The sequence below is a fragment of the Callorhinus ursinus genome, unplaced genomic scaffold (assembly GCF_003265705.2).
Source record: "Callorhinus ursinus isolate GAN/ISIS: 27379988/994484 unplaced genomic scaffold, GSC_fseal_2.0 scaffold49, whole genome shotgun sequence".
NCBI classification, from domain to species: Eukaryota; Metazoa; Chordata; class Mammalia; order Carnivora; family Otariidae; genus Callorhinus; species Callorhinus ursinus.
In genome coordinates this window covers 11,005,587-11,019,581 of record NW_027397111.1, presented here as the reverse complement: position 1 = coordinate 11,019,581, position 13,995 = coordinate 11,005,587, and the positions used below count along the sequence as shown (strand labels likewise).

The 13,995-nt window shown below is 36.9% G+C and overlaps 1 protein-coding gene across 1 annotated transcript; it reads left to right on the top strand.

The window, feature by feature from the left end:
- Positions 1–9,617: 9,617 nt before the first annotated feature.
- On the top strand, positions 9,618–10,589 carry LOC112806273 (olfactory receptor 52N2). The gene has a single exon (XM_025848578.2). The coding sequence runs from the start codon at positions 9,618–9,620 to the stop codon at positions 10,587–10,589; it is 972 nt and encodes a 323-aa protein (XP_025704363.2).
- Positions 10,590–13,995: the final 3,406 nt, after the last annotated feature.

Sequence of the window (13,995 nt, the reverse complement as noted above, 5' to 3'; positions counted from 1 at the left end):
AGATTGGGGAAGGCACCTTTGTAAACTGTCTCGGGTGTTGCAGGGAAGCCAGAAACACTTCCCCAGAATGTTTGTACTGAATTCCATGGGTCCTGTCATCCTTTTTATTCCATATTTATGTGAAACTTAAGAAAAAAAATCCTCCTTGTCTGCTCATTTATTTCTGACATTTTTCTACCCAGGTAATTACTTGTACATGTACATACAAATGAAGCTGGAGTAGATATGATCACTGGAGTTCATCATAATCTGGGAAGTACCCCTCGGAGTTGATATCAAGCAGAATTTTGAAAAACACAGTGTACATATTTGACTGGTATTTGAGTAAAGGTTTTATGAGTAGAGGAAAGGAGACTTAAAGAAAATCTATATAATCTTCCAATCAAGATGCCTGGGCTTGACTGCTTTACCTAACTTTAATACAGGGGGAGAAATAGTTGAGTGACCAGAGACAGTGAAGAAAGGAGTACTTTATTTAAATTTCTGGAAATAACAGAGAAAAAAGTAACAGAAGTGGAATGAGAAATGTGGTATTCAGAAACAGCAAGACTGAATGAAAAATGAAAAAAAATAAGAGCATAACACAAGAATAATAGAATGTGACCAGGAAATGGATACAAGTAGATAGTTAGGTAAAAATCTTAATTATATTAAGATTATATTCTTATTACCTGCTAATATGAAGACTATATTTCAATATTATATATAGTCAAATGATTGTAAAATGTTTAATCACATCATATATTTTTGAAATATAATTTCACATTTGGAATAAAAATCTGGCTTTTTAATACTAACATTATAAAAGTACCTCTATGTAATGTAAATTATGAACTTATACTCAACAAATTTGCTATGTCTTTGAATTCTGTTTTTGGATTTTGTAAATTTTATTAAAGAATTTTGTTTTAGCAATACTAGCAATAAAATACTAGCAAACAGATCACAGAATCAAATATTAAAATAAAGATTCATATATAGTATAAAATTGAACTTTTAAGTCAAAACTATGGGATAGCTATAATTATCCTCATTTTATAGAAGAGGATTATGAGCTACACAAACAGCCAGACTGGATGAATCTGAGAATATTAAGACTAAAATGTAAATACAATCATGTTGATAGGCCTATGCTGTGGGGAGTAGGGTGTGGGGAGCAACACCAGCGATAGCAACAAGGCAAAACCAGAACATAAACTTAAAAATCTGAAGAAAGAAAAAGTAATAAAAACATTTATTTAAGGCACTTGAGTAACAATCCCCAATTAATTTTATGTCATCTTCCCCATTACAAACTCAAAAATGGATTTCATGGAAACAGCAACATGACTCTAAAAACTAAGACTCACAACTGAGTTAGAACCAGCAGGCCAGAATAATTGAGATTTTCCTTTTTAAATTACAAAGTAGACTTGATAGAAGGAAATTCTATTCAGTATTCACGGGGAGAGAGAGAAGAGGACTAAAGGAGAGGAGAGGAGAGGAAAAGACTAGAAAAGAAAATGGTGGAAGACATTTTCATTTCAAATTCCATCTCTTGCTCTAGACACCAAGTTGTGAGCAGAGCTCAATGGGCTTGGTGGAAAGGCCCAGCCCTCCCACATCAACCTCACACAGTTTGATTAGCTCTAGAACCAAGGTATCAGGTATAAAGTACTCACATGTAGATTTCAATTTGGTTAAATCAAATTCCTTTTCAAACTAGGAGATATTAATATTCCCAAAGGAGGGGCGCCTGGGTGGCTCAGTCATTAAGTGTCTGCCTTCAGCTCAGGTCATGATCCCAGGGTCCTGGGATCGAGCCCCACATCGGGCTCCCTGCTCGGCGGGAAGCCTGCTTCTCCCTCTCCCACTCCCCTTGCTTGTGTTCCCTCTCTTGCTGTCTCTCTCCGTCAAGTAAATAAATAAAATCTTAAAAAAATATATTCCCAAAGGAAAGGAAGTATAAGGAAATTAAAGGTTATATAACACAGTGAAAACTATCCTGTTCTGGAGATTCTTCAGATTTGGCCAACCATTTCAGACTGGCCATATGTGCAGATGTACAGAGATAAAGACAAGGATTGATGAAACAAACTCTACAGATGGGGGGACACAAAGTACAGTGAGCATTCCACATGACCCTCCATAAGACTCCACTAACAGTCATGTTTCTCTTTTATTGAACTGGTAAAATTAAGCCAAAGCATAACTGGAATCTTATCTCACTCTTTCCGTGAGTTCTGTCTCTCAGTATCAATGAACGACAAATTTACTTTTCCTTGAAATGAAAAATACTGAAGACATAGCTTGTGTTTCAAAATAACTTAAAACTATTTTCAAAGCAGTTTTATGAAAAGTCTGAAAAATGAACACGATTGCACAAGATTAGCTTAATTATTTTGTGGCATGATTATACATGAGAACTTTGAATTTAACATTTCTATATTTGAGATAAGGAGTCGAAGTCATTCGGAAAGAGGTTCGATATTGGTCTGGGATTTCTCCCTGATTCTTTTGGAGCAAAAAATATCTGTAGAAACTAAACAAGTATGCACATCTATCTATCTATGTTAAATAATCAAGGCAAAGATTGCTTTACCCAGGCAATGCCATACTCATGCACCCGAACAGAGCCGAAACCTTTGGATAACAATAAGGCATAAAGAGTTTGTAGACTAGTGTGCACAGTATTGAGGGTGCAAAGTGATGCTGGATGGTTGCAGAGGAAAAGTTGCAGATGTGGAGGGGGGCATTTTGCTAAAGATAATTCTCAAGGGTAAAATACTGCAACCTGCTGTAGTGTTAAGAACTCTGGTTGCAGTGAAAGCTGGAATTTTGGGTTCATAAAAGAGGAAAATCAAGAAGAAAGAAGAAAAGGAGAAAGAAAGATAGGAAGAGAAGGAAATGGAGGAGAGGTTATCATAATCTGAATATTGTACGGGAAAACATGGTATGAGAAGGAACAGATAACAATAATCTTAAGGAAAGGAAAAGGAGAGGTTTGGAGGAGGGGGACAGTTAGTCTCCTCTTATTATTACTTCAAGTATAGGGATTCCATTTTGACGAACATCTTAACTTTTCATTCTAAACCTCATGCCTCTGAAAAGGAAAACCTCCAGTTATGTACATAATAAAATTGTTGACATTTTCATGTCAATTTCCCTGCCTCCTATGTGTCTCAGCACTGCACTGGAGAGGAAGGAATGGAAGAGTTAAGAATAGGCCATTGCATGGGGCGCCTAGGTAGCTCAGTCAGTTGACACTTGATCTCAGCTAAAGTCTTGAGCTCATGGTCATGAGTTCAAACCCCACCTTAGACCCTGTGCTCAGCAAAGAGCCTACTTAAAAAAAAAAAAATATGTCATTGCAAAACCCAAGTTTTAAAATGAAATTAGGACAAGATGGAAAGATATGTGAATAAGATAAAGGAAAAATCAAATAAAGCAAAAATACAATTTGCATAATTAAATTTTATAGGTACAATGAAGTTTTCTCCAGCAAAAATTACAAACAGGTTTCCAGAAGAAATTAGCATTGAAGCTGATGCTGAAGGATCACCTAGTGGTAATTAGGGGGAGTGAGGATAAGAGGTAACAACTGATCCAGGAAGAGGAAATGGCCTGCATGAAGGTCTGAAGGGAACTACAGACCACACTCAAGGGACTGGAAACAAGAGTAAGTGGGCTTAAAGCAGAGGCCAGTTCTTTATGAGTTTATAGCATATAAAAATTTTTTAAAAATCTAATGCATTACCTTTCTGTTGTTTGGTTATTGCTTTTGTTTGTTTCATACAAAATAAAGCCATATGTCTAGGAAGTCAAATGACTTCGTGGAGTCATCTTTAGACTCCAAGGCAAAAACAAGAGAGAACAAAAGTCCTAAACAGGGGAATGAAAGAGGCTTCCCAATAACAATTTTTTCTGCAATGCAGAAAGTTGAGGAATTTTTTTTTTCAAAATAAACTATTGGCAAGAGTGGCTAAACATATAGGAAATATATTAAAAATATTTGTAATAGATATGTTAAATCTTGGCCTCATAACTTCTACTTCTGATGCGTATAATTAAATGTAAAAATGAAATTCATAAAAAAATGGAAATAAAAAATAACTTTATTAAGAATGCTTAGCTCTGTCAATTCCTAAACTCAATGTAAATATTTATGAGCAAAAGTGATAGATTGTAGGACACCCTATTATCTTTCTTTTTAAAAAATCCCCTAGAAGGTCTTGATGCAGTTTAGTATAACCAGTTTGGGGACCATAGTCTCCAAGTTAAGAACCCCTACTATATAGTTAACTAACATTCATACCAATTCTTATTTCTCTAAATTTCAAATCTAAAAGGAGAGGATTTATACTGAGACCCATTTGTAATTTTGGAATATATATAGTTGCATTTATTTAAATTGTATCAAAATAATTTTATGTGTATTCCATTGTTTTTTTACAAAACCAAATTTTTTCATTTAATTGAAAGTTGTCTTTCCAAGTAGTGAATTTGAAAGTCTCTTACAGTGGTCCCCCCTTATCCACACGGGGATATGTTCCAAGACCCCCCAGTGGATGCCTGAAACCATGGATAGTACCAAACCGTATATATATTATGTTTTTTTTTCCTATACATGCATACCTATGATAAAGTTTAATTTATAAATTAAACACAGTAATAGATTAACAACAATAATAATTATCTAGAACAATTATAACAATATACAGTAATAAAAGTTACGTGAATGTGGTCTCTCTCTCTCTCAAAATGTCTTATTGTTCTGTACTCACCCTTCTTGTGATGATGTGAGATGACAAAATGCACCATGATGCACTGTTAGGCTACTACTGACCTTCTGAGGATCATCTGCCTCTGGATCACAGCTGACGAGTAACTGAAATAGCAGAAAGCAAAACTGCAGAAAAGGGGGAGAACTATGGTACTCTTTTCTAGCAATATGGCTAATGCAAAAAGCTAAACAAAACAACATCAACACCACAGTTAAGACATTAAAATTTTATTAAAGGCTTAATATAAAAAAACTTCTGGAAATATATCTCGAAATCATAAAACCAGAATTTAGGCTCTAATTCCATTTACTTGAAGGGTTAGGTGAGAGTGAGTTTGTGGAGTAGTGCAACTTTATTTTCTACTGTATGTCATTTCCAATGGAAGGGCTGAAGTATGGAAAGATTTTTCTTCAATAATAGAGAGGAAAAGGAAAACAATTCAATCTCTGTCAACCACAAAATAAAATTTAAGGTCAAAAACTTTCTTGGAAAAATGTTTGCAAACTATGACAGCAAATGGGTTTGTATTTCAGTATTGAAGGTGCCCAGCAAGCAATAAAATACAGACTAACACCTCCACTAAAAATGGATAAGGAGTATGGGGCACTGGGTGGCTCAGTTTGTTGAGTGTCAAACTCTTGGTTTTGGTTCCAGGCATGATCTTAGGGTCAGGAGATCAAGCCAGGCTGGCTCCATGCTCAGCATGGAGTCTACCTGGGATTCTCTTTCTCCCTCTCCCTTTGCCCCTCTCCCTTGTTCATTCTCTCTCTGTGTCTCTCCCTGTCTCTCTCAAAATAAAATAATAAAATCTTAGAGAAAAAAATGGATAAAGAGGTGAATGAATAATCAAAATATGAATAAAACAACTGACCAAACCACTTGAAAAAAAGTTCATAATCACTACAAATGAAGTTAATTTTAATTGAAGCTAAAATACCAAAGAGAGGTATTCTCACCAGTCCAGCTGGGGAAAAGAGAACATATAATAACCAATACTTATAGAGGGGCAGCCCGCTAATGCTGTATGGAAATGAAAATCAACACAATTTTATGGAGATGATTTTTTTCAGCATTAATAAATATAATTAAAATTGTCCAGGCCTTTTGATCCCACAAAATTAACAATCCTATTTCTTATTATCTTTTTAAAAAGATTTTATTTATTTATTTAAGAGAGCGAGACAGGGAGAGAGAGAAAAAAAACACGAGTGGGGGAGGGGCAGAGGGCGAAGCAGACTCCCCACCAAGCAGGGAGCCTGATCATGCCCGGAGCTGAAGTCAGACACCTAACCAACTGAGCCACTTAGGAGCCCCCTAAAATCGGTAATGCAGAATGGATTACATATCTATAGAAGAATTATTTTTGATAGAAAAAATTAGGAAATAATTTAAATATTCAAGAGTAATTAAATGCTTAATTAAATTTGGTATAGCTTTTGGGTGAAAGAAGTTTAGCTACTGAAAAATTTGATTTCAAGGTACACAGAATAACATAAGAAAATGTTCAAAATAATATTAGGAAGGAAAAAATAATATTAGGTAGAGAAGAAAAACAGTATTCAAAACCCCATATACTCTGAAATTTATATAAAAACAGAATATTACACATAATAATTATAAAATGAGTAAATGAAGTACAGAAAATTTTTTGAGAGCGGTTATTCCTCTGTATTGGATTTACAACTTTTTTATACTTTTCTGCAGTTTTCAATTTTCCACATTAAGGATGTATTTCTTATGTAATAAGAGAAAAAAAATTTACATGATGTTCATCTCCACCGGGCTGGGTGGTCACATTTCCCACTTGGAAAAAGGCACTAAGTTTACTCAAAACTTCTAAATATAGATCTGTTACCACCAGGCTGAAAGTTTATTCTCTTTCCATGAGAATCCCTCTGAGACATCTAATTCTGGAGACTTAATCCATCTGGGGCATCCTGCTGGAGATTCTCCAGGGAAACTAAAATCCTATGTAAGAAGATGCCATCCCAGATTTTGAAGAACTCTTAAGTATTCTCAACCATGAATAGAACTGTGCCTAACACTGAGGTGAGTTTGGGCAATTTAAAAAAATAGTTATTTTAGGAAAAGTAAGAATATTGATGGCTAAGAATACAATGGTCTAGAATATGCAGATGGTTTTTGAAAAAGGCAATATTAACATTTACTGAGTATATTCTATATATCAAGTATTATGTTGGGATCTTTCATATTTATGATTTTATCTATGTGTCACATTGTTTCTGTTGTAAGCATAGTCTTCATTTAAAGCAAGTTTAATTAAGGAACTTACTGGTATTATAGCTGCTAAGTATAAAATTGGGACCAGTACCTAGATTTTTTTATTCAAATTATAGGTTATAGTGATGATCAGATCAAGAAATCAAGACTAAGGAAATGTTGAGTCATAGAAAGAGGAAAAGAACAAAAGACAGGAAAATATATATTATATATATACCCTAATAAGTTTACCAAATAATTTCTGCATTGTTCCAAAAAGGATTTAAAGTACCTAGAAAATGTATATGGTATAAAGAAATAAAGTCAATGTATCAGAAGAAAGAAAAAGATCAATTGTAAATAAGGATAGAAAAGTAGATGCTTATTGATGAATAAAAACATAAGACACAGAAATGTTTTTGAAATCCAGTCAATCCCGGGTGCTTAAACTTGGGATGGTGGAAAGAAGGCAAAACAAGCAATTGAACACTTCTGGTGTTGGCAAATGAAGCCATTAGCAATTAGAGCCCATATGGGGTGCAATTTTGGATTGAGATTTCTTTTTTTAATATAATTGTCACCATGCTGACTTGATTTTTGTTAAGCATATAGCAATGACAATGCATGTCTTACATAGCAGGATTTCTGAGAAAACTCTTCTCTCTGGTTTAAACATTTCCCCATGTTCCCAAGTGTGATGTCACTAATCAGATAGGTCTATAAAAAATTTTAGATGGGGGACAAATGATGACTTAATCAAAATTGTTTTGGGGCACCTGGATGGCTCAGTCAGTTAAGCAACCTGCTCTTGATTTTGGCTGAGGTCATGATCTCAGGGTCCTGGGATCAAGCCCCGCATGGGGTTCTACCCTGAGTGGGGAGTCTGCTTGAGGATTCTCTCTCCCCTCTTTCCTTGCCCCTCCCCCCCATTGACACACTCTCTCTCTCAAATAAATAAATAAATCTTTAAAAAGAAAAAAAGGCAATATTAGCAAGAGGCAATGTATTTCTCTTTCCCTTTCACTTCTGCAGAGGTAATGGGTCTCTTTCTTTCTGGATGGACTTAGTCTCACTTTCCAGTCACCCATTCATTTCACTGTGGCATTCACATAAAAGATGGTGGACACCGGAGACTATAATCTTTACATTTCTCTGGTCTGGGACTATGAAATAATGGTTCCTCCGTGTGGGGACATTTCTGGAGAGGTCTGGGAGAACTCTCTCATAAGACATTTATTTTCATGAGAGGCAATCACCTTAGGAACCAGAGACCATGAGCCTGTGTAACTTGTATTCTTTTGTATCTTCTTTTCCTGGTGACTTCTATGTACCTTGGCCAGAAACAGTGATTTCCAGATTATTTAGGTCACAGAAATCTATGTCTGGTGCCTTCATAGCCATGTAATACATGTCGTCACACTGCAAGTATCTATGTAGTTCTGCTAGATGGTGGGAATGTTTGGCATTGACATTGCTGCATGGAAAGCCCATCCAGAGCTTAAGGACAATTTTATTTTTCTCAATTGAAAAAAAAATATTTTAACTGTTTGGTGACTTCAACCTTTCTCAAACATCCCTGAATCTGTAAATTCCTTCAGTCATCATTCAGTTCTTTCTACTATCTTTACAAGAAATTGCAATCCAAAAATATGGTATTATCTTTTGTACTAATAACCTGTCCAGTTATAACAAAAGTAATATTATTTAAATTGAAACATTATAGACAATTAGTAATCTTAGAACTTCAAGGGCTTCTTAAATGCAAATCTTGTATTGAAAATGGATAGGGAAATAATAAAAAAAAGTGGAAAAGCAGAGAAGCCAAATAGAAAGGATGCTATATCTGATTGAATTCACCCCTTTAATAAAATTTTTACTAAAATTCCATAAAACTTGCTAATAATTTAGAAGTATAAATACATTTTTTCTTCTCAAGATATTCCTTTAAAATTTCATAGTGTAAAAAAGCATGATATTGATGTCAAATACTAAGTCCTTACTAATTCAAACATTCACTTAATCACATATATTTTATTGAACATCTACAATGTATTATCTTAAGCAAGTTATATGGAACATTACTGGCAAATTTTACATGGATTATTAGGTTTCTTCATAATCTTCAAGGCAGGACAAAAGTCCTACTGATAAGGACTAGTCAGATTAGGGTGAGCCTCTAAATATACATACATGATTTTAGTGACAAGACTCAGGAAGAATCCAAGAGGAGAGAATAGAAGTGGCTTATTGGGAGGAAGAGATAATTATAGTCCAGTTCACAGCTTTTTACTGGAATGTGGTGGAATAGACGAGGTGTGCTGGGGAGAGGTCTAGAAAATGAGGACAAACTATCCAATGAGACACCGAGTAGTACTGTTTAATTATTTTTAGATACTTAGACAAACTATCCAATGAGACATCGAGTAGTACTGTTTAATTATTTTTAGATACTATAGTTCAAAGACTCTCTTGCTAGAGTAAGAGGAAAAACAGTGTCTTACCATGACAAGGTTCATGGCATTTGTGGGTATTTTTGTCCAAACCACTCTCTCGTCTGGTTTCTAACCCCACTTTTCTCTAGTAGAAAGCAATTACTGATAAAGGATGTAAAATGTCTACCTCCTATCAGCCATTATGTGTGGGGAAAACAGCTCCAGCCTGACCCCAGGATTCTATATCTTGAATGGTGTCCCTGGGCTGGAAGCTGCACACACCTGGATCGCCCTGCCATTCTGCTTCATGTACATCATCGCTGTCCTGGGGAACTGTGGGCTTATCTACCTCATTGGCCATGAGGAGGCCCTGCACCAGCCCATGTACTACTTCTTGGCCCTGCTCTCCTTCACAGATGTCACCCTGTGCACCACCACTGTACCCAATATGCTGTGCATATTCTGGTTCAACTTCAAGGAGGTTGACTTCAATGCCTGCCTGGCTCAGATGTTTTTTGTCCACATGCTGACTGGGATGGAGTCTGGGGTGCTCATGCTCATGGCCCTGGACCGCTATGTGGCCATCTGTTACCCCTTACATTATTCCACCATCTTCACCAACCCTGTCATCACCAAGGCTGGTCTTGCCATCTTCCTGAGGGGTGTGCTGCTCATCCTCCCATTCACCTTCCTCACGAAGCGTCTGCCCTATTGCCAGGGCAACTTCATTCCCCATACCTACTGTGACCACATGTCTGTGGCCAAGGTGTCCTGTGGCAACTTCAAGGTCAATGCTATCTATGGTCTGATGGTGGCTCTCCTCATTGGTGTGCTTGATATCTGCTGTATTTGTGTGTCTTACACTATGATATCGAGGGCAGTAGTGAGCCTGTCTTCTGCAGATGCTCATCACAAAGCCTTCAGCACCTGTACATCTCATGTCTGTGCCATTGTGATCACCTGTGTTCCAGCCTTTTTCACATTTTTTGCCCACTGTTTTGGAGGACGCAGTATCCCCCACCACATACACATCACTGTAGCCAACAGTTACCTGCTACTGCCTCCTACAATGAACCCCATTGTTTATGGAGTCAAGACCAAGCAGATCCAGGAAGGCGTGATCAAATTTTTACTCGGAGACAGGTTGTCTTTATCCAAGACAAACAAATCATAAAATAGACATCTTGTTAAGGGGGGAGGGGGGTTTCAAGAGAGTGGAGAAGACATTTGTAAATGCTGTGAGTCAAACAGTATTAAACACACAAGTCCCTCTAATATGTAGATTTTTGGAAGCCTTTGTAGGCATATATTATGAAATGTTTCTTCTGTGTAAAGATCTGCCAAAGAAGAGAATAAAGCAGAATAAAAAAGTAATATACCCAGTGCATACAGGTGTCATGTTTTACATAGGGTTTATAGATTTCTATGTCTAGTGAGAACAGGCGGGTAATAAAATGAGGGATGCAGGCCTGGTGTCGATGTATGCACTGTGTCTGAGAAGAAGAGACTATAGTGATGGGGAGCAAGGATGTGCTCTCCATAAAGAACAAATTTACACCAATCAAGCACATTACTGCCATGCATAATGTGGGCCCAGTGTTGCAATAACCTCCAGCATGTTTAAAGACAAGCTAGATTTAGATGTTTTCTGAGATCTCCTGATTTTGATTATTGCCCAAATGTTTTTTTAAAAGATACTCTACATTTTATTCAGGACATGTCTAGGAATTACTTTTTCCCATTTCATCAGTTTGGGACCTCCACTTAAAATGTACCTACAGGGGTGCCTGCGGGGTCCTGGGATTGAGCCCCACATCAGGCTCTCTGCTCAGCAGGGAGCCTGCTTCTCCCTCTGCCTGCCACTCCCCCTGCTTGTGCTCTCTCTCTCTGACAAATAAATAAACAAAATCTTAAAAAAAAATGTTTAAATTTCAGCTTCTATACTTTTTATCAAATGTGGGAAAAACATACCACAAAGATTTATCTGGTTGATTAAATGCTCTAATGCAAAAAAAAAAAAAGTAGAAGCACAAAACATAATTTCTAATACTTACTAACCACTTAATAAATTATAGCTGAGATTATTGTTATTATTATAACCTATATGTTTCAACTCTGATTCATTCTGAACGTCATAGTTTGAGGAGAAATCTTTCCAATTATATAGGTAGTAGAAAATCAGTTTTATTTCATCTCCCAAACATGTCATCAATGAGTTTTCTGGATACCTTCTATGTGACTGATTCCATGTTATGCACTGAAAAACAGAAGTGATTACAAGCACACTAATGAATTTCTAGTTTAGTAGAAGATATAAAATACAATGGAATCATTATTATAAAATGGTAAGAGAGTCATTGTACAAAAAATTATTACAAAATTCATGAAAACTAAATGATTATCAATGGCCATTGGTGGTGGTAAGTAAAGATTTTACAGAGAAGGTAGTAGATGAGATGAATCTTGATATGTGTATAAGTATTTTAAGAGAAAGGGTGGAGTGGTGCCTGGGTGGCTCAGTCAGTTAAGCATCTGCCTTCGGCTCAGGTCATGATGCCAGGGTCCTGGGATCGAGCCCCACATCAGGTTCCCTGCTCAGCGGGGAAGCCTGCTTCTCTCTCTCCTGCTCCCCCTGCTTGTGTTCCCTCTCTCTCTCTTTCTCTGTCAAATAAATAAACAAAATCTTAAAGAAAAAGAGAGAGAAAGGGTGGATGGGGATTATTGTTTTAAAAAATGAAACAATATATGCAAAATATTCACCAAAGCATAGCCAGTTTGAGCCTAGAAATGCTTTAGAGAGACTGGAGATAAAATAGAAAGGGGGAAGAACAGAAGACTCAGAATGATAGATGGAGGTCGTACCTGGAAGTTCCCTGTCTGTGAGTGTCCGCATGACCACAGGCACGCCGACTTCTGCTCTTGGACTTTGAGAGATACAAAGTTCTTAGAATTGACCTTGACCCAAAAGTAGCTGCAGCCCCATTTGTCACCTGCCTGGACTCTTCAGATCTCCAGCATATCCTCTGCCCCTGAAGCCTGGCCCCCTCTCCTTCTTCCTTCTCCGTCTTTCTTCTCGTATCCTTAGAAACTCAATTTTCTCAGTTCCTGCTCACTTCTCCAGCATCCCACCTCAGCTTCTCAACCTTTGAATCGTTATCGGCAAAGGGGAGATTTCCTTGTGTATTCCCCCTGAGTAACTTTCTGTCAAAGGATCAGCAGCTTGCCTCCACAGAACATGGTTTTCCAGAAAATAATAGTAACAACAAGAAGCATACACAGCACATTTATTTTCCAGGTACTTCTCCAAGAATTGTATACTTATTCGAGCCTAAAAATAACTATGAGGATGATGCTATTTTATGCCCAGTTTTCAGACAAGCAAACTGAGGTACAGAGAAGTTAATGACTAAATGAAAGTCACATATCCAGTGAATGATAGAGCATCGATTTTGACCCAGCCAGTTTGGTTCCAAAGTCTTTGATTATAATGTCTATAATACACTGCATGGTTTCTCTAAGAGATTAAAAACATAAGGGTTTGTGGCCCACTCTTTATGACTGGGGTGGTGAAAAGTCCCCTCCCTGATGACCCTGCACCACTTCAAGGGATTTTTCTCATAGCTTATTAAAGCACAGAAGTTTGACATCAGATTCTTCAAGGTCCCTCATAGTAGTCTCATGAGCAAACACTATTATTGCCTTTTTTTCTAATTTACCCTGGTAGATGACTACTACAAAGGGCCTGAGGATAAATTTTAGTGATTAAATACTTAACATTGTAACTTCTGGACCTTCTCCCACCATGAATAGAAATATCAATTTCTTGTTCAAGTGCAATCACATCAAAGGTACACCCACCTTAACACCATGTTTGGAAGTCCTGTCTTAGTACTCCCAATTTTCCTTATCCTGCTCTCATTTTTTTCATAGCACATAGTCCTTTCTATTTTATAATACATCTTACCTAGTGATGATGTTAATGGTTATTGGATGTCCTCCCCAGCTCTGCTCTTTAGGATTTTACTATCCTGAACACAGATCTTTACCTTATTTGTTTACTGATGTGTCTCATACTCCAGAGTGATTACCTGTCACATAGTAGGTGCAATGAAAGCATTTCATTAAGGACTTAATCTAGAAAAGGTGAGTAGGCAACTCTATGATGGGAAAGAGACATTTAAATTGTCACATCAAAGTACAGAAAGAGCCAACTAGATAAAGGGGAGAAAAAAGATCTGTATCTGACATGTCTTATCAGGTGGTTATACTGAGAATTTTTTGTAACTCTCATTTTATTTCATAACATATTATGAAAATTCTTCATCCCAGTAAGTATACTCCCAACTTATAAATTTTGTTCTAGGAGGAGAGGCAAGATGGCGGAGGAGTAGGAGACCTGGATTTCGTCTGGTCTCAGGAATTCAGCTGAATAGGGATCAAACCATTCTGAACACCTACGAACTCAACAGGAGATCAAACAGGAGAGTAGCAACAACTCTCTGAACAGAGAAGCGACCACATACTGGAAGGTAGGGCGTGCGGAGAAGTGAATCCGAGGCGATATTCGGGAGGATAGACGG